The sequence below is a fragment of the Podarcis raffonei genome, chromosome 16, assembly GCF_027172205.1.
Source record: "Podarcis raffonei isolate rPodRaf1 chromosome 16, rPodRaf1.pri, whole genome shotgun sequence".
Lineage (NCBI taxonomy): Eukaryota > Metazoa > Chordata > Lepidosauria > Squamata > Lacertidae > Podarcis > Podarcis raffonei.
Genome location: NC_070617.1, coordinates 39,794,880 through 39,817,905, shown reverse-complemented (window position 1 = coordinate 39,817,905; position 23,026 = coordinate 39,794,880). Strand labels below are relative to the sequence as shown.

The window sequence follows — 23,026 nt, the reverse complement described above, 5'->3', positions numbered from 1 at the left end:
TCTTTCCATCTTGGATTTTTCTTCAAGGGGAAGGGCCAGTTTGTGCATCTCTCTTTGATTAGGCAACAAAGGTGGATGTTTCCCCTCCTGCCACTTGGTCTCTGCAGTGACTTTGCTTCTTCCCCTGCTCAGCATTTCATGGGGGAATTTGGATTCCTTTCTGGAGTCTCTTGGGAGCAGTGGCAAGTGGGGAAGAGGGGAGTTGCCTGCTCTGCTGCCCCTCTTTCTCAGAATGTGTGACCCCACTGGCAAAAGTACTAGCCTCATTTATTTAACTCAGCATACATTGGACTCACATTCCCTCTATCCCTGCAGGAATCTTGTTCCATGGGAACTGTCCTTTATCAAGGGTGCTGTAATCTACAGTTTCCAGGATTCTTTGGGGGTGGGTGCTTTAAATGTATGGAGTTTACACAGCCGCCTAACCACGTCTAATGTGAAGTCTTATCCCCACCCCCTTTGCCAGCTCTGGACCCAGTGTTGTATTTTGTCTGGAAAAGATAAATACTCTACGCTGGAGCTGTTGGATTTCAGGGGAGAGTTGGCTTTGGTCTGGTTTCCCTTTCAGCTTAAAGAGAGGAAGGATTCTGAAGGGCAGCGCTGTGCTTGAGCTGCGGGTGGGGAGGGGAAGAGGTGACCTTAACGCCGTCATCATCTCCCGTTGCAGCAGTCACATCGCAGTCGCATCGCGTGGACAAGCAGAGGGGAAAGATGGGAGTATTGTGGCATGTGTGGGAAGGAGGGCTTGGATCTGGGCGCAAGCCCGTCTGGCTGTCCTGTCCTTTGTGGAAATGCTAACAAGGAAAGGCAAGGCGCGCTTCTCCCCGGAAATGGAGTTCCTCCCAGCTACCGGGCTGGCTGGCCATGGTCTGCATATTTCTTCGGCTTAAGCCCAAGGTGGGACATAAGGGTGGGTGGGTTTTAGTTTTTGCTAATCACTGGAGCTGACGCTGGCTGGGAAATGTGAAATTTATTGATGTATGTTGCTAAGTTGTGGCAATGCGTTTGGAAATGTAACCTAAGACGGAAGTAGAGAGACGCTTTGGCATCTCTGAGGGGGGGGGGTTGTAAGACTGCCGTCCGCATTGCAGGTTCATAAGAGATCCAGGAGACTTTCCTGCTTTGGGGGATGTGGAATGCTTGAGCAAAAGGTATTTCTCTCTCCATTCTTTAGTAGCAGTAATTAACCATCTTAATACTGTATTGCTGTTGCTGGCTTTCAAACTGGACTTGCAACAATCCCTCCCGTTTCTTAAGTGTTTTTTCTTTTGGCTATAAATAAATCATGGTTATTCTGAGATTGATTGTGTGAGAGTCTTAGTTTGTAGGGGAACTTGTCTATTTTTGATTAACAGAAATATTTGGTTTTCCTTCCTCATCTAAATTAGTTTAATTTAGTTGACTTTTTGAATCACCTTAGCCAAATTATCTCACTTACTGATTAAATCAGTTGCAGCATGTGCCTCACACACATACCCCACCTGTATTTTGTAGAATTTGAAGCCTGAGCACAATCTTTGTTACTCTATGTTTTCAACTTAAAAGGTGGGGCAGCCATGTCTGAGGGAGGGGCTGCCTTTGTAAAAGAATTGGTGAAATTAATATATTAGACATTAGCAATAATACTTGGCCATCTTCCTAATAATTTTTGCATCTGCTATCCAGTTTTAGACTTTATACAAAAATTGCTATAACATATAAATCACTGCTAGTTTGTAAAGTCTGAGTACAAATTTAGATTAGTAATTTATTTTTTTTCAAGGCCGTTGCTTTTTAATTGGTCCAGTTGAGCTCTACCTATGTAAAATAGAAAATTGCTACTGTTAAGAAGTAATGAATGGGACACAATCCCTTGTGATTAGATGGGCAGGAACAATGGGCAGCCGCCCCCCCCCCCCGACTTCATTCTTGTCAGCTGGCAGGTAATTGGAATCTGTTTACCTCTGAAGACTGTGGAAATGGCATAAAGCTTTAGAATAGCAGAAGAAATAAAACTTTATTCTGGGTTTGGTACAGATGACACTTGTAGTCTGTCATTCCTTTTATTTTAGATGATTGAAGTACTCAAAGTTGCTGAAAGTTAAGAAATGGCGTTAAGAGCTACATTTAACTTTAAGACTAATTTGTAAGTTAATGCTGGTGCAGCCTACTGTAGTAATTAACTTATTAGTATTTGTTATATAACCAGTTTTTAATGGTGGAGGACATTACTTGTTTGCTTGCAGTCAGTGATTAACACAGTGTGTGTGTGTGTGCGCGTATTTTGTAAGACAAGAGACAAATGGATCGTTCACTAAGTTTGATGTTCATGGGGGCAATGGACTCTATTGGCTGGAAAAAGAGTCTGTCATAATTAGTGTGTAGACGATTGTGGTGTCAGCTTTTAATAATTTTAAAAAGAGGTAAAGATTTTTGGAATTATCTGAGGCTAAACTTTGATGACTTGTTCCTTTGCAGGCATTCCCTCTCTCCCCTTTACTGCAGTGCTCAGCTGAAAGCCATCCTATTGCAGCTACACCCTTGCTGTGTCTCACAAGCATCTCCACCTTTTCAGAACTTGGCTGGAATATTTTTCCAACTGAATTCTTTCCCAGGCTGCTTCTGCTACATCACTGTAAAAAAATGGTGCTGCTTGGGTGAGGCGAGGCAAGACAGGTTGCCCTCTGTCTGTAAAAGAGAAGTATCCTTCTCTCTTTGCCCTCAAAGCTGTGCAGCTAGAACTTGTTGATTCGGCTGTGCAGGTGGTGGTCTGCTAAAGAAACTTTAAAACAACCTCAATCCCTGCCTGCTTCTTACGTCTTTGTTTCAAAATTACTGTAAAACAAACAACTTAGTAGTGATTATATTTTTATCTGCACAGATAAAAATGGTTCGCACTCATTCTTCTGTGCTCTGCTTGTCTTCGATTCCCATGAACACAAGCTTTTGTGATTTTAAAATAAGGAATAAGTTTCTAGTCCTGACTGTTGAAGTGGTGAATTTCTAATGCTGAAGAAAGTTGTCCACCTCAGTTGGAGAATAAATTGATTAAGGCAGAGTAATGTAGCCCTGGTGGCCTCATGGGTTTCTCTCTGCGGGGTTCTTGGGTTGCCTGTAGTGGGACCTGGCATTTGCCAAGGCCTTGTCCGCACTATGCTGTCAGCAAGTGGCAGGTTGCCATTCCGCCTTAGCAGCAGAATGCTTGCCTGCTTTGGGGATATGGATGGAAGTGTAGTGCTTGCATCGTGATGGGAAGAGGTGCGGGGCCAGTGACTTACTTCTTTGTGAAAAAGGTATGTTGGGCTAGATGGATCCTTGATCTGATAAAGTATAGATTAAAAGGTTTTTAAAATGTAATGCACAAAGATCTGTTCTGCTTGCATGGCATGACCAGAGTGTGTTTCTGCAAAAGTGTGGAAGAAGCCTTTATGCTGCAGGGAGACAGTAACTTTTAAGAGTTGAAGGTGGTATGTTCAGATGTCTGCCGCTGCTTCCACGGTGTACACACTACGCTCTTTCATTCTCTTGAATAAACGGGTCTTGCAAGACAGAATCAGAATTCAAAATAACCTTAAGAGATTGGAGAAATGGGTGCAAGCTAACAAAATGAATTTCAATAGGGACGAATGTAAGGTTCTTCACTTGAGGAAGAACCAGATGCACAAAGATAGGCAGGGGGACACCTGGCTTACTAGCAGTACATGTAAAAAAATATCTAGGGGTCCTTGGTGGACCACAAGCTGAACATGCGCTAACGCTCTTCTAGGCTGCATCAACAGAAGTATTCTGCCTTGCTCAGACCACACCTGGAATACTGTGACCAGTTGTGGACACTGCAATTTAAGAAGGATGTTGAAAACCTAGGAAGTGTGCAGAGAATGGCAACCAAGATGACCAAGGACCTGGAAACCAAGCCTTTACGAAAAATGCTTGAAGGAGCTGGGTATGTTTAGCCTGGAGAAGAGGAGATTGAGAGGAGAGAGCTGTCTTCAAATGTCTTAAGGGCTGTTACATGTAAGAGGGAGCATGCTTGTTTTCTCCTGCTCTTGAGGGTAGGACTCAAGGCAATGGCTTCAAGTTACAAGAAAGGAGTTTCCAACTAAACATTCGGAAAAACTTTCTGACAGTGAGATCTGTTCGGCAGTGGAGCAGACTCCAGTGAGAGGTGGTGGCCTCTCCTTCCTTGGAGGTTTTTAAGCAGAGGGTGGATGGCCATCCGTCGGGGATGCTTTAGCTGAGAGTCCTGCATTGCAGGGGGTTGGACTAGATGACCATTGGGGCCTTTCCAGCTCTAAGATTGTATGATTCTAAGCTCTTGGAGCGCTGTTAGAATTTGCAAATTGTGGTGATAGGAAGGTGAGTGTGGCTTGCTTACCATGGGCAACTATGGCCCTCTCCTCTCACATCAGCTTCATGACAAATGCTGCCCATCTCCAGCCTCAGATAACTGCCCACCCAGGAAGGGTGGAAGTATATTAATTTCAGGGCTTTGAGATTGCAGCCCAAGACGCCCCTAAATTATCCAAGATTCATTGATAGTATACAGAGTGTGTTGCTTCAGCTCTTCCATATCTTCAGCACTAATAACCACTTTCAGGAAAGTGGTGTTTTTTAAAAAATGTCAGCACACACCACTGGGAGGTGCAGCTGTCCCCCCCCCCCCCAGATTGTGCCTCAGTATCTGTATAAGCATTTGCAGACTCCACTTGCTACCATTCCCACCCACCCATGTCTGTATTTTAGGAAAAGATAACAGCACTAAAGGCTGCCAGAAGCAACCTCTCTGACACCAGCACCACCCCAGGTTTTGACGTTAGTTCATATGGAGGCAGGATGGAGAGAAATGTCTTTGTATTTAATATGCATGGGTGTTTCATGTTGCTGCCATCAGCTCGGGATTACTGTAGGCATGGGGGGGGATCTCACCTTTCCTTCTTCTGCTGGAGTGCTGAGGATAACCCTACCAGATGCTGCTATGTTTGTTTTTGGAAGGTGGGGAATCCCTCATTAGCACCAGTAAAGGATCCCCCTCCCCTCCCAAAAACAACACCTAAATATCAACATTACAAGAGGGTTATTCCTCAGGATTGCAGCAGGGAGGAAAAGGTTAAATTCCCCCCATGCATGACCCCATTAATTGCCTTCCAAGTTCATGATGATATTTGCATTTTAAAAAAAACAAAACCCCTGCATATTAAGTAAAAATATGTATTTAACCTCCCTCTACTAGGAGTGTCAGAGCTTCAGAAATGACAGACACACATTTTTTCTGAGTGTAAACAGAATCCTTGCAACAGAACAGCTGGTTCAAACAGTCCCCCCCATAATGTCTCACAGTGAGAGCATCCCTCTCATAGAATCTGCAAAGCACCCACTTAACAGTGATTTCTCCTGGAGAGGCTGTTTGAAGTGGGCTAAAAATAGACACTTTAAAAAATTCAGCCACTCAGGGCTGCTTGCAAGCGTAAGGGGGGGGGCAGTTTGCCGCATCTCTGAAGCCCGTAGACTACAGCCATCCAAGATTAAATTTTCAGATGAGTATAGACTGCTGGGTACCTTTCAGATGTGGTTTTGGTGATAACATATTTTGAGTGCATATGGATGTATACCTTTTAACTTTTCAGTTTCCAGCTGCTCAGAAGAGACTGCTGTAAATTTGCCAATTTTTGTTCTGCCCAGAAAATTGGGAGAGTAGGGAGGGATAATAGTACAAACTATGCAGAATGAGGTGGTAGAATTTTGGATTGTGCTACTTTAGGCTGCTTTAGGTGAGGTAGTCTCATTTTTATTAATGTGTTGTTAAAAACATATATTTGCATGCAATTAGTGAAAACTAGCATGTTGAAGAGCCGGCCTTGAAGAGTGGGCCATGCTAAGCCTTTTCCCCGGTGGACTGATTCTAGTTCAGCCTTTGCTACCCTGGTGACACCAGATGTTTTGGACTACAACCCCAGCCAGCACATCCACATTTACTGCATATACATTTACTTCGCGGGTGGTGCTGGGGGTTAAACCACAGAGCCTAGGGCTTGCCGATCAGAAGCTCGGCTGTTCGAATCCCCACGACAGGGTGAGCTCCCGTTGCTCTGTCCCAGCTCCTGCCAACCTAGCAGTTTGAAAGCACGTCAAAGTGCAAGTACGATAGATAAATAGGTACCACTCCAGCGGGTAGGTAAACGGCGTTTCCGTGCGCTGCTCTGGTTCGCCAGAAGCGGCTTAGTCCTGGCCACGTGACCTGACAGCTGTACGCCGGCTTCCTCGTCCCGTAAAGCAAAATGAGCGCCGCAACCCCAGAGTTGTCCGCGACTGGACCTGATGGGGTTAACCTTAACCTTTACTTCCTCCCAGTAACTCCATGTTCTCTCAGTTTTTTAGAATGACAACACAGGACAAGCCCCCTGTAGGAAGTGGTTTGCATTTATGCGGGGAGGGGGGTGTTGATTAAAAAATCAGACACAAGACCCATTTGCCTTTCAAAGTGGCACAGCTGCAAATTTCACCATGTTCTTCCACATAATCTCTAAAATGGTTCTGAGGGAGCATGGGGTGGTAGGAGAAGAGTATGAGACTTGTGGATGCTGATGTGGCCAACCATGCGTCTTCAGTCTCTTCCCCTCGCATCTCCTGTCTCTGCACACTTTTTGGATGTCTGGCTGCCAGTCTGTGAGCCCTGGTGTGCAGTTGGCAGCAGGGGGTGGTGATAGGAACCTGAGGTGGTAGATTGACTTTAGATAGAGAAGCCTTCAGAAGTGGATTTCCCTAAGGATTGAAACAAACAAACCACCCACCCCTTGGCAAGTAGAAATATAGCACAAGAGAGGGAGAGAGGGGGAGATGGATTAGAACATTTCTCCCTGATGTACTAGTTTTCTATTTGCAGATGTTTGGGGAGAGCATAGAATGCTCACTGAAGTGGTTCAATCCACTCTGTCCCCTCATGATTGTTCTACATCGTTCTGCTTCATGTGCAGACCAACCCTCCCTCCTTCCCGCTAGCACTCTGTTGGCTGTTGCACCTCTGTGCATCCATTGTTGCGCAGGGATGGGAGACCTCCAGATGTGGTTGGGCTGCAGCTCCTCATCAGTCCAGGGAGCATGGCCAGTTGCTGGGATCTGTAGTCCATCAACATCTGGAGGCCACAGATCCCCCACCTTTGTTGTGAAGGAAACAACATGGCCTGGAGCTTTGGACAGCCCCAACAATTATAAGATGCAAGGCACAAAGCGGCAACAGCCCTTGGGCTCTGTTGTAAATAAAAAATATGCCCTTTTCCCTTATGGGGTATCCAAGAGCCCATATAGAGTCCTTACATAGGTTCCCTATTGGTAGGAGGAAATAACAGAGGCCAACCAGAGAATATTGAGAAGCAAAGCAGCTAGTAAGCCTGATCTTTATTGATCTGTTGCAACAGGGTGCTCCCCTCACATGCAGGAAAGGAGGAGGACCCAGAACCAAGGTGTGCAAGACCTTATAAAGACTTTTGAAATTCCCATCCTCTCGATCAAGACCACCCCCAGAAACATTACACATACATCACAGAAGGGGTGTAACCTAAGACCACCCCTCAGATACATCCCACCTACATCACAGAAATTTAAATGTTGTTTTTCTCCTGTCACAGTTTATCTCCTGTCTGGCAAGTTACTTGATTGGATTGCCTGGGGAGCCTGGCCATTCTTTTGTAGTGGTAAAATACTTATTTCCTGGGCCAGGTCACAGGCTCACACCTTATTCAAACAGACATATCCTTGAGACAGGATTTGTGAGGAAAGAGACAATGGGGAGGCTTTTCCAGTTTAACCTTGCAGAGAAAGGATTTGGTCAGTTTAGGAATCAAAATGGTTCCAGGTTGGTCTTCCTGTGTTGATCTATGTATGTGCAGTTATGAACATTACCATATATCTAAGACCATAAAATTCCTATCACAGCTCCACCCTTGGCACCTGGTTGTCTTTCTAAGATGGCTGTCGCAACATTGGCTCTCAGGTATGAGCTATATTAAACTGCACCTACCATTGTTGGCCCAACAACCCAACGCCCTCCAGTTCTAGCTGGACTTCTAGCACCCCTGACTTTTGGCCATGCAGGCTGAATCTGATCAGAGTTGGAGTCGAATAACATGGAAAGGGCCAGTGGTCAACCAAACCTGGCCCTGTGACAATCTTCCCTCCTTGATTTAAAGTAAATTGCATCAGTTTTCCAGAAAGCATCTTGGGGGAAATTAGAAAAGCATCCCTATTGCTTATCTCTGCTCATTTCCTGAGTGCATTGAGGCGTTCCTCTTGATAGCCTTTGAGACTTTCTCCTCTTAATTGTTCTTCCGTTGCTGCTCCATCAGAGACTTGCCACAGTACGTAAAAATAACTCCACAGTGATATTAAGACCTGAGACATTCAGAGGTCGACTGAAAGGAGACTACAGCATTCTGTCTGGAAGATTGGGGTGGTGGTAGGGAATGTACACTTCATAAAACATGTCATATGCCTTTAAAAATAGAAAATGTTTAGAGGCTTTTTATATTCTTTTGAAAAGAACATGAGCTCACTGAGCTTCTTAAAGGGCTGGTTCCATATTTTTCTGGAAACTACCTGTGCCTTTTGGTTGTGAACTCAACCAGTAAGAAGACATTACAGTGATGGCAGAGGACACATTTTTAAGTGTCTGGGTACCAGGATCTAATTTTTAGTTGATTTGGTGACTAGATGCCTTGGACTTTCATGCTCTACTAATATTATTTTAAAAACTAAAAACAACTTTATTTGGCATTACCTATGACATATGCCTTTGTTTTGCTGACTGGTCGGAATCATGCCCTTCACCCAGTTGGGGATGGTTGGTGGACTGAGAGGAGGGTCTCCTAGGGGAAGAAACTGGTAGAAGAAAGGAAAGCTCCCAGGTGAGAGCTAGCAGGGTGGGGTCCAGCCCTCTCCGTGTGAGACAAGGGTTCAGAGCTGCCTTTGGAAGAGAACTCTGCACTTTCTTCTCTCTCTCTCTCTCTCTCTCTCTCTTTTTGTTTAGATTAGTTCCTTTTATCTTACAGTATTATGAAAAAGCTGTAATCAAATCTTATTAAAAGGAATCATGCCCCCTTCACCCAGCCCTGCTTTAAAAACCAGCATTCCTCCTTTTCATTTATTGCCCTATTTATTGCTGCTCTACTTAGTACTTAACCATGATTTCCACAAAGCAATTCTGGAGACAGTTCCTGTTCTTGTTTTATTTTTATTATTTTTCCCTTTAGCATGTTTAGTGTTGTTGTATTATGATTTACTGGTGCTGTTGTCCTTTTAAAATCATAGTAATAAAAGGTATTTTTTTTTAAATAATAAATCTCAAAATCTTTTAAAACATCCTTCTTGGGTGGCACTGAGTTATCAGTGGAACGCTGAAACTGGTGCCACAACTGTGTTTGCATGCTTGCATTTTTTAATAGTTTGTTTAGTTCAGGAGTTCCAAAAATGACACAACTGGAACTTTTTTGCAGTACTTGGAAAAAACCAAAACCGTGCCATAGCACCTGCCATTATTCCCCCCACCCACTTTCCTCACAGGTGCCCAGATATGGAAGCTCAGTGGCAGAGAATATGCTTCACTTGAAAAAGGTCTCTGGTTCAATCCCCGCTATGCCCAGCCAGGGCTGGAAAAGACTCCGACCTGAAGCCTGCAGAGCCACTGAGTGGCAGTACTGAACTAGTTGGACCCAGGGGTCCGAGGCAGGTTTCCTATGTAACTAACCTGGTTCCCATTGTTGCAAGGGGTCTTATGTTTTCTTCTGCCGCCTCTTTCTTCCCTTTTCTTGTAGGTGGGCCAGGAGATGGCATGAAATCTGTAAGGGCATACAAATGTTGCAGTGCAGAGCACTACTGCTCAGGTTTCCAACCAGCCAGGCATGCCCGTTCCAAGAAAACTCAGTTTCTGGACCCCCCCCCTCAGTTGTTGTTTGGAGAGGGAATACCTGTGCAGACCTTGGGGTTTCCCCAAGCCTGCTGGTGCCACACACACTTTTGTGTGTGTATGGGGATGGTGACGGTTGCATAAGGACCCACACTCTGAGAAGTGGGTAGCCTAAGTGGTGCCCCTCAGGTGTTTTGGACCACAGTTCCCCAAATCCCTGGCCATTGGCCATGATGACCAGGGGTGATGGAAGGTGTGGTCCGTGACATTGGAGAGCACCAACCTTGGCTGCCCGTGATACAGGATTTTGGTGGTGGCTAGTGATGAATGCTTTTGTTGAAATATAATAGAAATATAGAGTTTAAATCCGTGGTTCCCATACCACCCCCTCCCAAGGGCCACTTGAAAATTGCTAATAATTATTAAGTGGACCACTTAATAATAATTCTGCCTATTGTAGAAAGTGTAATGCTGTATGATTTTCAGCTGCATTTTTACAGACATGCCGCGGACCACCTGAATGAAGCTTGTGACCACTGGCAGTCTGCAAAACTCAGTTTGGCAAACCCTGCTCTAAATGACTCAGTTAATCCCTGTTTTTTAAAGGTTTGTTTTTTACCATGCAAGTTCATTGTAATGGATGGAGTGTGTTACCTGCTTCTGGGTTGCCTTTGTTCTTTAGGTGAGTTCTGCTGTATAGAGAAGGCATGCAGAACCTCTTTTCTGCCTGATAGCTGTATTCTCTTGTAGGAAACCTTCCAGGGGTTGCATGCCTATGCTGAGAAGGACCAGAGGCAAACGTGGCTGGGGTAGTAGATGCAATTCTTACTTCTGTGCAGCAGGCTGCATTCTAGCCATGCAAGAGGCAGAAAGTCCTACATGCCCACAGCATGCTCACCTCTCCATTCTTCTTCCAGGCAGCAAGTGGTGTTATCCTTGTTCTAAGAACACATTCCAGGAAGGCAAAAGCACTTAGGAAAGTGTGGAGCCGGGTCAGTGAAGCTGTAGCTGGAGGTGGGGTGTGGCCATTGAGAAGAAACCTAACAGCTGGACAGAGAGGCCTGGGGGTGGTACTTGGACCCTGGGCCAAAGGTTCCCCTCCCCTAGTTTAGAGAGATGGTGTGGGGAAGAGGAGAGGAAGAGAGAAAAAGAGAGGAAAGGTTTGTTCTTTGTACAGTGTAGAGTTAAAAGTCAGCCTTAGGTTAGACCACTGCCTTTTTTGCCTTTTTTAGTGTTGGTACTCATAAAAGTGCTGTGGGTGCCAGCACAAAATGGCTGCCATGTGCAGAAAGAAAGAAAAAAGAGGTTCCAGTGAGTTCTGGAAGGCTACTGAACAAGCCTTTTCCAAAGGCCTCCTTTCTCCCTCTAGAACAACCAGAGGCGTAGCAAGGTCAGGTGGTACCCAGTGCGGAAATTTTTTTGTCACCCCCCCCACACAAGTTGCGAGTGGTGGGTGGGCGACATGGCGCCCCGCCCACCTGCCACTTCCCTGCCGGTCACCAGGCGACCGACAACACATCAAGGGGCCTGTCCTCCGCCTCCTTTTTCGTGTGCCGTGAAGGACTCTCCAGTGCAGCCAGCAGGTAGAGCCACTTCTTGCCGGGGGGGCTGCCCCTTTTTGACTCCCCTGCGCCCGGGAGAGCCCTCCTCCACCCCCCAAGCCCACTGGGAGCGTGGCCAAGAGGCCGGTCAAACTTTCGGTTCCTAACTCAGCAGAGGAAGATTTTCCTCCACCTTTGAAAGGGGGGGCGTCGGCAGCTTCCTGGCCTCTCTTGATTCCTCTGAGCAGCCAATGCCCCCTGGTTCAACGGCTCAATGGTGGGGGGCTATGTGCATGGAGCAAGGGAGGGTCAGTCGGTCTCCGCGGGGCATCTGCTTCGCTCTTGGCCGGCCTCCAGCGCCCTTCTTCTCCTTCCTCCTCCAGGGCTCAGGATGCCTTACAAGCACCAGGGGTGCAGCCAGACGGGAGAGGATGTGCAGCCCCGGGAGGGACGCCAGGGGGAGCCCGGGGAGCACACCAAATGTCCCTCCCGAGCGCACCACCCTCAGACAGAGAACTCCCAAGCCTCCCCCGAGCTGTCAAAACGAAGGGGGGAGGCCGCCCTCAAAGCGGCACAGCTCCCCCCTTCCCCCGACAACTCTGGGTAGGCTTGAGTGTCGTGGGTGTCATGCCAAATGTCACCCCCTCAGTGATGACACCCAGGGCGGTCCGCCTCCACTGCACCCCCTTCCTACACCTCTGAGAACAAGGTGGGCCAACCTTTCATACCAAGGAGGCCACAATAGTACTTTGACATGGAACCCATGGGCTGCACACTGCTTTGTGGAGGGGGGGGAGGAAGTCCAAAATTGGACACACACACACACCAGCCCTCATGCTGCCTTCTTAAAACCTGGTAAGCACTTGCCCAGCTTCAGGAAAAAGATCGGAGAGCTCTGCCAGGGTAGATGGTCGTTTTGTATAATCCTGATGGTCTCTGTGGAGCTGGACCTGCACAAGTTGTTATTTCCTAAGCAGCTGATAAATTTATAATCCATTTTAGCAGGGGGGTGGGTGTCTTTGCTTGCCAGGAGATACTGTCATTAAGGCACCTGCCAAAGGATCTCAGATGTTGAAGTTGTAGATCTGCCCCGTAGAACCTCTTCCTTGTCTGTGTTCATTACTGTGAGAAGGGCATTTGCTTAATTAATCAAAGAAGAATGGGAAGTAGCAGAGGATTTTGGAGGCTCTTCAAAGGGGTGGCGGCTAGGTAGGTAGGTAGGTAGATATTGTGGGTTGTGGTGGTCCATTAGCAAGGTTGTTCTGACTTTTCAGCCAGCAATATCAAGGTGTGACTATATAGCACTGGAACGCCTGGTTTTTTTTTAAAAAAAAAAAACTCAGATAAAATGAAATAATTTGGTTTGTTTTTGTTGCAGATCACTGCTCCAAGAATGCAGTCGCCAAGAGTGTGATGGGGCTGTAGCTCAGTGATAAGAGTGCATGCTTTGCCTGCCAAAGGTTCTGTCTCTCCAGCTAAAAGGGTCTTACGTATCGGGGCTGAGAGGGAGAGCCCTCAGTGAGGCCCACGAGAGCTGCTGCTAGTAGGACAGATTGCCCAAAGGGTTTCATTTGGCCAAAGGTAGCTTCAGATGTCGGTACATTCAGATTTACGACTGATTCAGGCATCGGACACCTCAGGTTGTATCCAATGTAGTGCTAAGTTAAAGTCACTTACTGGTGTAACTTGTTCCTCTGACAAAATGTTTTGTGCTGGCAGAAGATTGCTGGCAACGAGTTTCCGCTAGTGCAGCTGCTGTGTTGGATTCCTCTGTTGTGCAACATTAAAACTTACCTGCCTCCTAGCATGAGCACCCTTGCACTAGCAGACAGAGAACTTTGGCTACAGCCCCTCACGTGGACCACCAACAAAGGCTGGTGCCTGGAGACTCGAATGTCAAATGTTCCGAGTGCCACAGTGTGGAGGTGTGTTTCATTTAATTTATTCACTTGCTGTGTTTGTATGCTGTCTTTTGCCCAAAGAGCTTAAGGCAACATATGTACCCCGGCCGTCTTTTATCATCACAGCAGTCTTGTGAAGGTGAGCTGGACTGAGAGGCAGTGTCTGGCCAGTGAACTTCATGACCGAGCATTTGTGTGTAGGTGTGACATTTGCCTGTACTTTTAGGTGGCTTCAAACTACCATTTGATAAAGTACTTCAGGGATAAAGCCAGTCTCTTTAAGATAAAACTGGCTAGCAATGTTTGGTGATGCTTTTCAGCAGTTAATTGTGGTTTAGCTTCTAGTATTCCACTAAGGGAGGAAACATATTCCTTTCCTAGACCAGCTGCTGGGCAACCAGAGTCACACCCCCCCCCCAAGCTGGAAATGTCCCCTTTCACTGCTTTTGGACTCTGGCACTGGACTCTCTTTCGCCTGGGCTGGTAATGCTTCATTGGTAGAGCAGATATTTCACATAGCGGTGAAGGTCAGGAATCTTGGGAATGGCACTCCCCCTCCCTCCCTCCCTCCCTGGCACACAGAGCTCCATGGCAGGAGTAGAGAGGCTGCCTCCTGACTAATCTGAGGCTCTTTTCTGCTTAACCTCTCGTCAGCTCAAGCCAACTCAGGGAGCTGTAGTCCAAGACAGCTGGATGGCAGCAGTTTAGGGAGCGCTGAGGCACGCCCAGGTGTGTGGAATGCTTCCGCCTGCACCAGTCCCTCCACCTGCCCTCCGCCGCTTGCCAGGGCTTTGGTGTCTCCATAAGTGAGCATCAACACGCCTTGTTTGTTGGAGGGACGACAACAGCAGACTTCCCATGCTCCCAGGTGTGCTGTAGCAGCACTCAGTCCTGGGTACAGGAAGCTGCTGTCTGGTCTTGTCCTTGGAAGATCCCTGGAACTGTGTGTCTGCTCTTGTGAAGGTGTTGTCTGCAGCAGCAGCATCCAGCAGTTGCCTCCTTTCTCCAGATTCCATGAGTAATTCTTTGCTAGTGAGCTGTGAGCTTTAACAATTCCGGGGTTTTGCCCTGTAACTTCAGGCTCCCACCTCCTATCTCCATCAGGTGTCGTCAGCAAAGAAACTGTAAATGCAAATGTTTACACAGAGTAACCAGAATAAGACTTGTTGGTTGAATGTTTCCAGGAACATCAACTGCTTTGGGCATGCTGGCATATACTGGAAGTGCTACAGAGCTAATGGATGGGGCCCCCATTTAGTTTTTGGTATTTCAGTGGGAACATGTTTTAAATTAATAATGTGTGACTTGCACAAAACAAAATCTTCCACTTGCACTGCTTGCTGGTAAGCCTCTCCCCTGCCCCACCCCCACCTGCTTTCAGAGTGCAAAGGGCTTGCTGCGAAACGATTGGCTGGGTGAGTCGTACCATGCCTAGGAAGGGAGCACCATTTCCCCGCTATGTCACCCACTCAGTGGGAATTCAGCAAGCACTTAAGGAATCTGAGATGCAGTAAAGCTTTTAGCTGTGCAGACAAGGCTGGCTCATTGGAGAGAGATAATGTAGCTAAGAAATATTGACAGCGTTAGTGAAGGATGGGCCTTGAGGCCATGAACAAAATGGAATGGGCTGTTTATAAAGGGCCCCCCTGGGTTTTAGCCAAGGATGGGCCGCTTCAAAGCAAGCCAGAGGTGGCACTGCTGTACTCTACACCATGTCTCCATTGCTGCTTTTTAATTTTGCTTTTTTGAAGTCTGAATGCATACAGCTTGGGCAAGTTAATGTGTTCTTTGACAGAGACTGCTTAATAGGTTTGGGGAGTTGAGCCTTATGCACAAAACTAAGAGAGAGTGGGTTGCCTTCAGGGCTCTGAAGCTATAAGAGAAATGGGAAAACAAGGGCTGTCTGTGGGTTCCCATTATTTACCAATGCTTTGCAAAATTGCCTGGGCACAGTTTCGTGGTGGCAGTAACCCTCAACCCAACTAGTTAATTGAGGTTGTTCAATTCACAGCCGTGCTTTCATGATTCTAAGGCAGTTGCAAAAACCAAGAGTCCCACCAGAACACTTTTGAGCTGTGTTTCTCCATTGCGAAGAGATCTTTACTGGAGACCCTCTCTTGGTTTAGAATTGTTTACAAAACTTAATCCTGATCCAGGATCCTTCTGCTGTAAATTGCATGAAAGCTCCATTGTTTTGTGGAACAAACTTCTGCACAAACTTGCTCTTCTATTTCTGCAAGGATGCTCTGTTTTGGGGGGAGATCTCCAACTCCCCCTCTCCTGGCCTTTAATCTATCAAGGACACACATGCTACCAGAACTACAAAAGTTAACTCAGACCTTTGAGTGGTCCAAGTGGCTATATGAAGTCTTTTAAAAAGTGAGGTTCTTCATTCATGAAAAAGAACTGAAGCAGGCATGTCCAACAGGTAGATCGTGATCTACCGATAGATCACTGGACATCTGCTGTAGATCACTTGTAGATCATTGGCTCCCCACAAAGAAGCTGAACAACTGTGGCTTCCCTAAAGAAAGCTCAACATTTTACCTCCTCCTCGAAAAAACTCAACAACTTTGACCCAAACCCCCAAAAAGGGGGTAGATCAGTTTTTAACTCTGTGAGTAGATCACAGTCTCTTGGGAGTTGGCCACCCCTGCTCTAAAGCTTATCATAAGGGAAGGATCCTCAGTGATTGATGACATTGCCAGTAACAGGTCCTGGGTTCAATTCCTGGCATCTTCAGTTAAAATAATCAGATAGCAGGTAATGTGGAATAGCTTTCTCTGCCAGTGACCCTGGAGTGATGAGCCAGTCAAGAGTAGACCATCCTCAGCAGATAAAACAGCTTCATGCATCTATCACAGCACACTTTAGACATTGATGAGGCTCCAAAATACCCAACCAAGCTCCAGACCATAGGCTTACTTAGAGTGGACCCATTGAAATCAAAGGACCTCAATTAGTCATGTCCATTGATTTCAGTGGGTCTATTCTGGGTAGGATGTTTGCTCTTAGTTTTTCATGCAGAAGTAGAGCAGAAGCGGCACACTGTTTGAGGGCTGGTAGTAGTCTGGCAGATGTGTTTATAACATCGCAGTATTGGTTTCTGTCTAGACTGGGCTGCTGATGCCAGTAAGGCCTCCTATTGGGTGAATGTTGTTGTTTAGTCGTTTAGTCGTGTCCGACTCTTCGTGACCCCCTGGATCAGAGCACGCCAGGCACTCCTGTCTTCCACTGCCTCCCGCACTTTGGTCAAACTCATGCTGGTAGCTTCGAGAACACTGTCCAACCATCTCGTCCTCTTCGTCCCCTTCTCCTTGTGCCCTCCATCTTTCCCAACATCAGGGTCTTTTCCAGGGTGAATAGGAGCTGTGATAAGACAGAAACAGGATTGTCTTTGGTGTCGTTTGCCCTCCGCATGGAAGAAATGAGAGTCTGTGTCTACAACCCAGGCTGCATAGCTTTTGTTTTTATAAAACAAGCATGTCAACTAAGCACCTCTTGGGAGTGAGTGGTAGGCTGGAGGGCAAGTGTCCTCCTACCCGGTTTGAGGGTGGGCCCCCATGCCAGTCATTGCTTAGACAGAAAGCATCCTGGTTTGTGCCCCCCCCCCCACTCCCTTGATTGCAAACCTTAAGTTACAAAAAGACTGGTCAATCTCCATAGCTGGTCAATTAAAAAAAAAACATAACCTATTAGCAATCATGACCTGTTGCTACTAGCTAATGTCGCTAGCATTTTTACTGAAATGTTTTACAGTCTTTATTTCCACAACCATTCTCTAGCCTAAGAGGTAAGCATGTGCTGGGGCTGATAGGAGTTGTAGTTCAGAACATTTGGAAGGCACCAGGTTGGGAAAGGATAGCCTAGGCCTTTGCCTGAAGCCCCAGGTGGTATCCAGGACAGTGGAGCAGGCCTCTGAAACATGGATCAGCTCCTCTGCCGCACACCTTCCCCCAGTCTGTGCTTGAAGCTTCATCTCACAGAGGCTGCTCCCAAGGTCTTGCTGCTTCTCTCCGGCAGCTGTGGGTTGAGTAAACTCTGGCCATCAGCCTCAAGTGCCTGGTTCACTGACAGACCATGCAGTAGCCCTTTCAGTTCATCCAGTCCCACTGACTCTAGGTCTCTTTTGGTGTGTGTTCTGTTGTGCCCCGTTAGAGATCACTAGCATAGTGCTGTTCAGATGCTGAACTCCCACCAAACCCAGCCAGCATGGCTAGTGGTCAGGAATTACAGAAGTTGTAGTCCAACAATCCCTGGAGGGCCACAAACTCCCCATTCCTGCTCTTGGACCAGAAGCAGCTGGAAGCATGAGTGTTTTATCAGCTGCGGCAGCACACCTGCTACAGGTAGATGTTGGCACAAAAGGTTTCCTGGTGGTGGTGGGTTTCCTTGCCATTCTGAGCTGTTCAGTGCTGCTCAGCTGCAGCCTTTGCTGGCCCTGTGAATGTTTGTTTGCTGTTGGTTTCTAAGATCATGGCTTATTGGGCGGGCTTCCCCGTCTGAGGGATTATAGTCTCTCTCTAAATGTAGCTCAGGGAGGTGACTGGCAGCTCATGCCAAGAAGGAGGCCACACATTCCTGGGTTTTCTCAGAACTCCACTTCAGTCTGCTAAAGGGATTAGTGCCCTGAAGTCTGTCTGGCACTAATCCTTTTAATATGCTAGCTGCAAACAAATGAGCACCTGGTGGTGTCCTCTGCCCCCACCCCCATCATGAGCATGGCTACCCTGAATGCCCTGGGGTTTCCACAACTGGAAGCATCCACATCCTAGTTGAAAGTGTCCATGCTGCAGAAAGGGAATGGCCTTCTCTGCACATGGGCTCATTTTGGCGCAGCTGCATTGATCAAAAGCTCACTTGCTTTGCCCTGGACTTGGAAACTGCAAAGAAAAAGGCCCCTGATTTGGTCTCAAGGTGCTGTGTTTCCCCTCTTCTGCCCTTCACTCAGCAGGTTCACTGGATGTCAGGATGGCGGCATCAAACCTGGAGAACCAGCTGCACAGCGCCCAGAAGAACCTGCTCTTCCTCCAGCGGCAACACGCAGACACCCTCAAGGGGCTGCATGCTGAGATTAGGCGGCTACAGCAGCACTGCACAGGTAATGTGGCCCAAGCCAGCTTTGCTTCCAAGCAGCTTCCCTTTGTTCTGCTCGGGGCGTCTCTGCTCTTGTCCTCTGCTTCTCTCCAGTGTCAGTCCCCTCTTCAATGCTGTCCCCACATTGCTTCATACTGGAAAGGCCAGTACCTTTTGACAGCAGCATCTGGGGTTTGGGACTTTCTCCCCAAAGAGCTCTGTGTGTCTACCTCACTGCTAGCCTTTGGTATGCATCTAAACCTGGCTTCCCAGGGAAGACTCTCAGCTGATTTAGAGTGACCTAAAGAGTTTGGGTAAGACAACTAGTCATATTAGAGTAGACACACCAAAGTCAATAGACTGAAGTACATTAACTCCAGTGGGTCTGCTCTTGAGTAGGATGGTTTGTTCAATTTTTGTTTTGTTTTGTAACCCACCTTTTGTGCCGGGGCAGGAATGTTTGACATAAAGATCCTGCTGCAATTGATCACCCAGTTCTGTGAGCCGCAAGACTTTGAATGCTTTGTGAAAATGTTCTGTTTATGAGTTTTGCACATGGGCAAGTTTTCTCCAGCTTTCCTAACTCTGCATGTTTTTCAGATCTGACGTACGAGTTGACTCTCAAAAGCTCAGACTCAACAGGTGAGTGGTCTCAACCATCTTCTATTTAGAGGGTGTGGAAAGCACTGGCAATGACAAGGAGAGAATCTTGAGCACTTTCTAGGCACCTTGGAGTGTTGCATTGAAGTTGTTTTGCAAAGAAGTTTGAATGAACTCTCTAGGCCAGGAGTTTGTGGAACTTTCTTACACTGAAGCCCTCCTTCTATCAGGGAGAACCAAAGTCAAGGCTGATCAAGACACGGAGTGGATGGGGTTGCACTGTAGGTTGCATTCATGCTGATGTTGTTCACTCTTGTGACAACTAGCAATGTTGTCTCAGCTTCTGGTTGTGCTAATTCACTTCCCAGCATTTACTTGAATGTCAGTGTTGGCAGAAGTGCTCCCATAATCTCCCCAAAACAGGCTGGTTCAAATTGCATCTCCCTCTTCACAGATTTGATTTTCATAGAATCACAGTCATAGCGTTGGAAATGACCACAAGGGTCATCTAGTCCAACCAACTGCAATGCAGGAATATTTTGTCCAACATGGACTCGAACCCACAACCTTGAGATTAGGAATCTCCCAGGTAGCTTTTTGGGGGGGAAATGGACTGTATAAGCATAGGTTGCCAGCGTTTGAAACTCCCATTATTCCAGGTAAAACAGGGAGTTTCATTAGCGCAAGTAGTTTCTGAGCTCTGGGAGCAGTACTGCGCCTAAGATTTCAAATTAAAACTGCAGTGGAAGGAGTGGAGAATCTTTTTCGGCATCCCCACTTCTAGCTACACTCTGAAGACTGGAGAAGAGACCCTCTTAAGAATATTAGGGGCGTGGGCTGTGCTATAAATTCCCATACCATTGAATACTGGTATTAAAATAACATTGTGATAAGTATTTCAACAAGGTGTGAACAAAAGGTTGAGACTTGACAGCTTCCCAGGGGGTAGCTCAGCTGGACGGATACTTTACAGATACTTTGCAGGCTTTGTTTCCTCTTTCCCTCCTTCACCAGTATGTTTCTTATTGCTGAGAAATAAGGATAGAAGCCCTCAGCTGCAGCCAGCACCTTGCAAGCACACAAACCAAGTCTTTCAGCAGAACTTTCTGCTCTCACCCCCAAATCTCTCGAGCTAAGTATGCAGAGCCAGCTAACAATTCAGGAGGGACCCCCCCATGGCTAGCAATCAGGCAAAGTAAACAGGGAATGTAAACAAAAAACTCAGAAAACCTTTCTTTCTTTCTTTCTTTCTTTCTTCCCTCCCTCAGTGGAAAAAAGGAAGTGTTTTAAAACACACACCCCAATAGCTTTCTTCCATATTTAAAAGGAAGGAAGGAAGGAAGGAAGGTTGGTTGGTTGGTTGGTTGGTTGGTTGGTTGGTTGGTTGGTTATTTATTTATTTATTTATTTATTTATTTATTTATTTATTTATTTGAGAGGGGACTTCTGTGTCAGGGGAAATGGAGGGGAGAAGATTTAACTGCTTACCTTCTGCTGAAATGGGAGGTTGGGTACTGTGAGAATGGTGTGAGCAGAGCAAACACTTCAGCCACTTTCTTCCAAGAAATGCTTAGCATTTCCTTACTGTTCCAATGTTGTGGAGCTGCTTTTGTTCTGGCTTCTTACCTTAATCACCTTTATGGCAGGAAAACATGTTTCTTAGTGAGTTTGCTTGACTGTACATGGTGTAAAACTCTTTGCCTGCCTGCTCTTTCAGAAAGTGGGACTTCAAGAAGTGAAGAACTCAAACGGAAGTGTGAAGAACTTGAGGCCCAGCTGAAAGTGAAAGAGGCTGAAAACAATGAGCTATTAAAGGAACTGGAGCAAAAGAATGCAATGATAATGGTGCTTGAGAACACCATCAAGGAGAGGGAAAAGAAGTATTTAGAAGAACTGAAAATGAAAAGCCATAAGCTGAACATGCTGTCGAGTGAACTGGAGCAGCGCGCCAGCACGATTGCGTACCTCACCTCACAGCTGCACGCAACCAAGAAGAAGCTCATGAGTTCGAGTGGGACTTCTGACAGCTCTCCATCTGGGAGCCCAGTGCTGTCCAGCTACAAACCAGCCCCTCCCAAAGATAAGCTCCCAGAGACTCCACGGCGCAGAATGAAGAAAAGCTTGTCCACCCCCCTCAACCCTGAATTTGAAGAGGCCTACAGATTAGGATCGGATAGCCGCAAACTGCTGTTACGGGAGCCTGTTGATGCTATGCCTGATCCCACTCCCTTCTTACTGGCAAGGGAAACTGCCGAGATCCACCTTATCAAAGAGAGGCCTTTAGTCATTCCACCGATTCCTTCGGAACGCACCTCTGCTGAGCCACACAGCCCAGCCCGGGAGAAGCAGCACAAGGCTCATGTTGGAGTGGCACACCGAATCCACCACGTTGCTTCACCCCAGGCGCAGCCAGAGGTTGAGACACTAGCAGTGGATCAGGTGAATGGGAGCAAAGTGGTCCGAAAACATTCAGGGACAGATAGAACTGTTTAAGCATACTGTCTGGAGGTGACTCTCTTATGCACTGTGATCACAAATAGGGTTAATTGCATCTGCAGTCACTCCCCCCCCACCAATATCCCATATGCATGCCAAATTCTTTCCATCACTAGAATAACCTCCTCCAATGGATTCCCCAATATGACTATCTACTTAATGAAACGCTGTGGCCAAACTCAGGTGTCTGCCTGACTGCTTGCTTCCAATGCTCCTTCATTTATTCTAAGCGCACTTGTGGGCAAATGCCCAGGCAAAACAGTCTGCATTATTAATCAATAGTAATGACAGAGTCTGATAGCCTCCTAATGATAGCCCTGCAGCACTGTGTATTGGCTGTTAATGGTTAAAGCCTTCCATGTATGTATCACTTCACACAGTCATGACAAATCCTTCTTTTTGGGGAGGGGCAGCGCTGACCACCAGTGTGAGAAGAAAAAGAACAGCTGAGTGACCCCTCCTCCCTCCATCACATGGTCTTGATCACAGTGTTCATATTTTCTGTTACGTTTTTATCTACAGCTACTAAAATCCCAACAAACTCTATTTTATTAACCCTGGCTGATCTTGTTTTGTGTCCTTTGTTCAATATTTGGAATAGTTTTCCACAATTACAACTGGCTGTTTCCTTTTGGGGCAGGGGAAAGAAAGGGGAAACCTACAAACACAGTGTAGGTTTTATGGTTTCTGCTTCATAGCGAGAGTAAAGCTGTGCATCTTTTAAACTTTGGAGATGCAATGTACTCCTGCAGGCCAGGCTTTTCCTCCTGCCCGTGTGCCTGCCAGATGGAAACTTGTACGCAAACTTGAGCAGTTTGCGTAGCTGACATGTGGAGGAAGAGGTCCTTACCTTTCCTATGGAAGATTCCTCCAGTTTTGGTTGTGCACAATCAGAAATGCAGCTTGCTGCTTTACAGCCATAACAAGAAAGACTCATTTTTCAATCTTATGATGACTGTATCTTTGCTGACAGAGGAAAGCCTATCATTTTAGAATTTCCACCCCCTATTTAAGTTTATAAAATAATCACGTTTATTTTGTGGGGGTGGGGTTATGAAATTTGTTTTACATTTTAATCTTAATTGTAAAAAGTCACCTCGTGGAAAGTTTAATCAAAGCACAGAGCAGAAGCACCAGTTTCTGGTGGTTGTGTTTTTTTAGGCTACTCAGCCAGAAGCCTAAAACTAACTTCTTAAACTATATGTCAAAGATGGAAAGCTACAGCTGGTATCAGCAAGTAACATTTTCAAAATGTTCCTCATTTAAAATGTGCCTTTAACTGAAAATCTAGCCCTTACGGTATGAATGGTGAACCTGTGACCCTCCAGATGCTATGGACAACAGCTTCCCTTTGGCTTCAGCCAACATAGCCAGTGGTGGAGGATGATGGGAGTTATAGTCCAGCACCATCTAAAGAGCCACAAGTTCCCCATCCCTGCCTTATGCTAACCTACTGAAAAGTGCTTATTACTTCATCTTAAAACAGCATAGCAATACTGCTAAATGGAGCTAGTTTCAAAAACAGGGAAATTTTTGAA

At 46.4% G+C, this 23,026-nt stretch overlaps 1 protein-coding gene across 4 annotated transcripts; it reads left to right on the top strand.

Moving 5' to 3' along the window:
* The first annotated feature begins 600 nt into the window (after nucleotides 1–600).
* Nucleotides 601–22,048, top strand: CCDC92 (coiled-coil domain containing 92). 4 transcript variants are annotated; one of them, XM_053369022.1, is made up of 4 exons: nucleotides 601–897; nucleotides 18,271–18,417; nucleotides 18,993–19,034; nucleotides 20,710–22,048. In XM_053369022.1, exons 2-4 carry the CDS (start codon nucleotides 18,288–18,290, stop codon nucleotides 21,483–21,485), a joined length of 948 nt encoding a protein of 315 aa, XP_053224997.1. In that variant the 5' UTR covers nucleotides 601–897; nucleotides 18,271–18,287; the 3' UTR covers nucleotides 21,486–22,048. The 4 variants fall into 4 exon arrangements, with proteins under 4 accessions (XP_053224997.1, XP_053224996.1, XP_053224998.1 ...); XM_053369021.1 differs by having other exon boundaries at nucleotides 18,268–18,417; XM_053369023.1 differs by lacking the exon at nucleotides 601–897 and adding an exon at nucleotides 1,131–1,151 and having other exon boundaries at nucleotides 18,268–18,417.
* The last annotated feature ends 978 nt before the right edge of the window (nucleotides 22,049–23,026 follow it).

Excerpts from the sequence above, each read along its gene's own strand:
- CCDC92 (XM_053369020.1), top strand. The coding sequence starts at position 17,500 with ATGCTGAACTCCCACCAAACCCAGCCAGCATGGCTAGTGGTCAGGAAT. Across the intron at positions 17,666-18,267 it reads CGGCAGCACACCTGCTACAG|CAGGTTCACTGGATGTCAGG; the intron begins GTAGATGTTGGC and ends CCCTTCACTCAG. Across the intron at positions 18,418-18,992 it reads GCTACAGCAGCACTGCACAG|ATCTGACGTACGAGTTGACT; the intron begins GTAATGTGGCCC and ends CATGTTTTTCAG.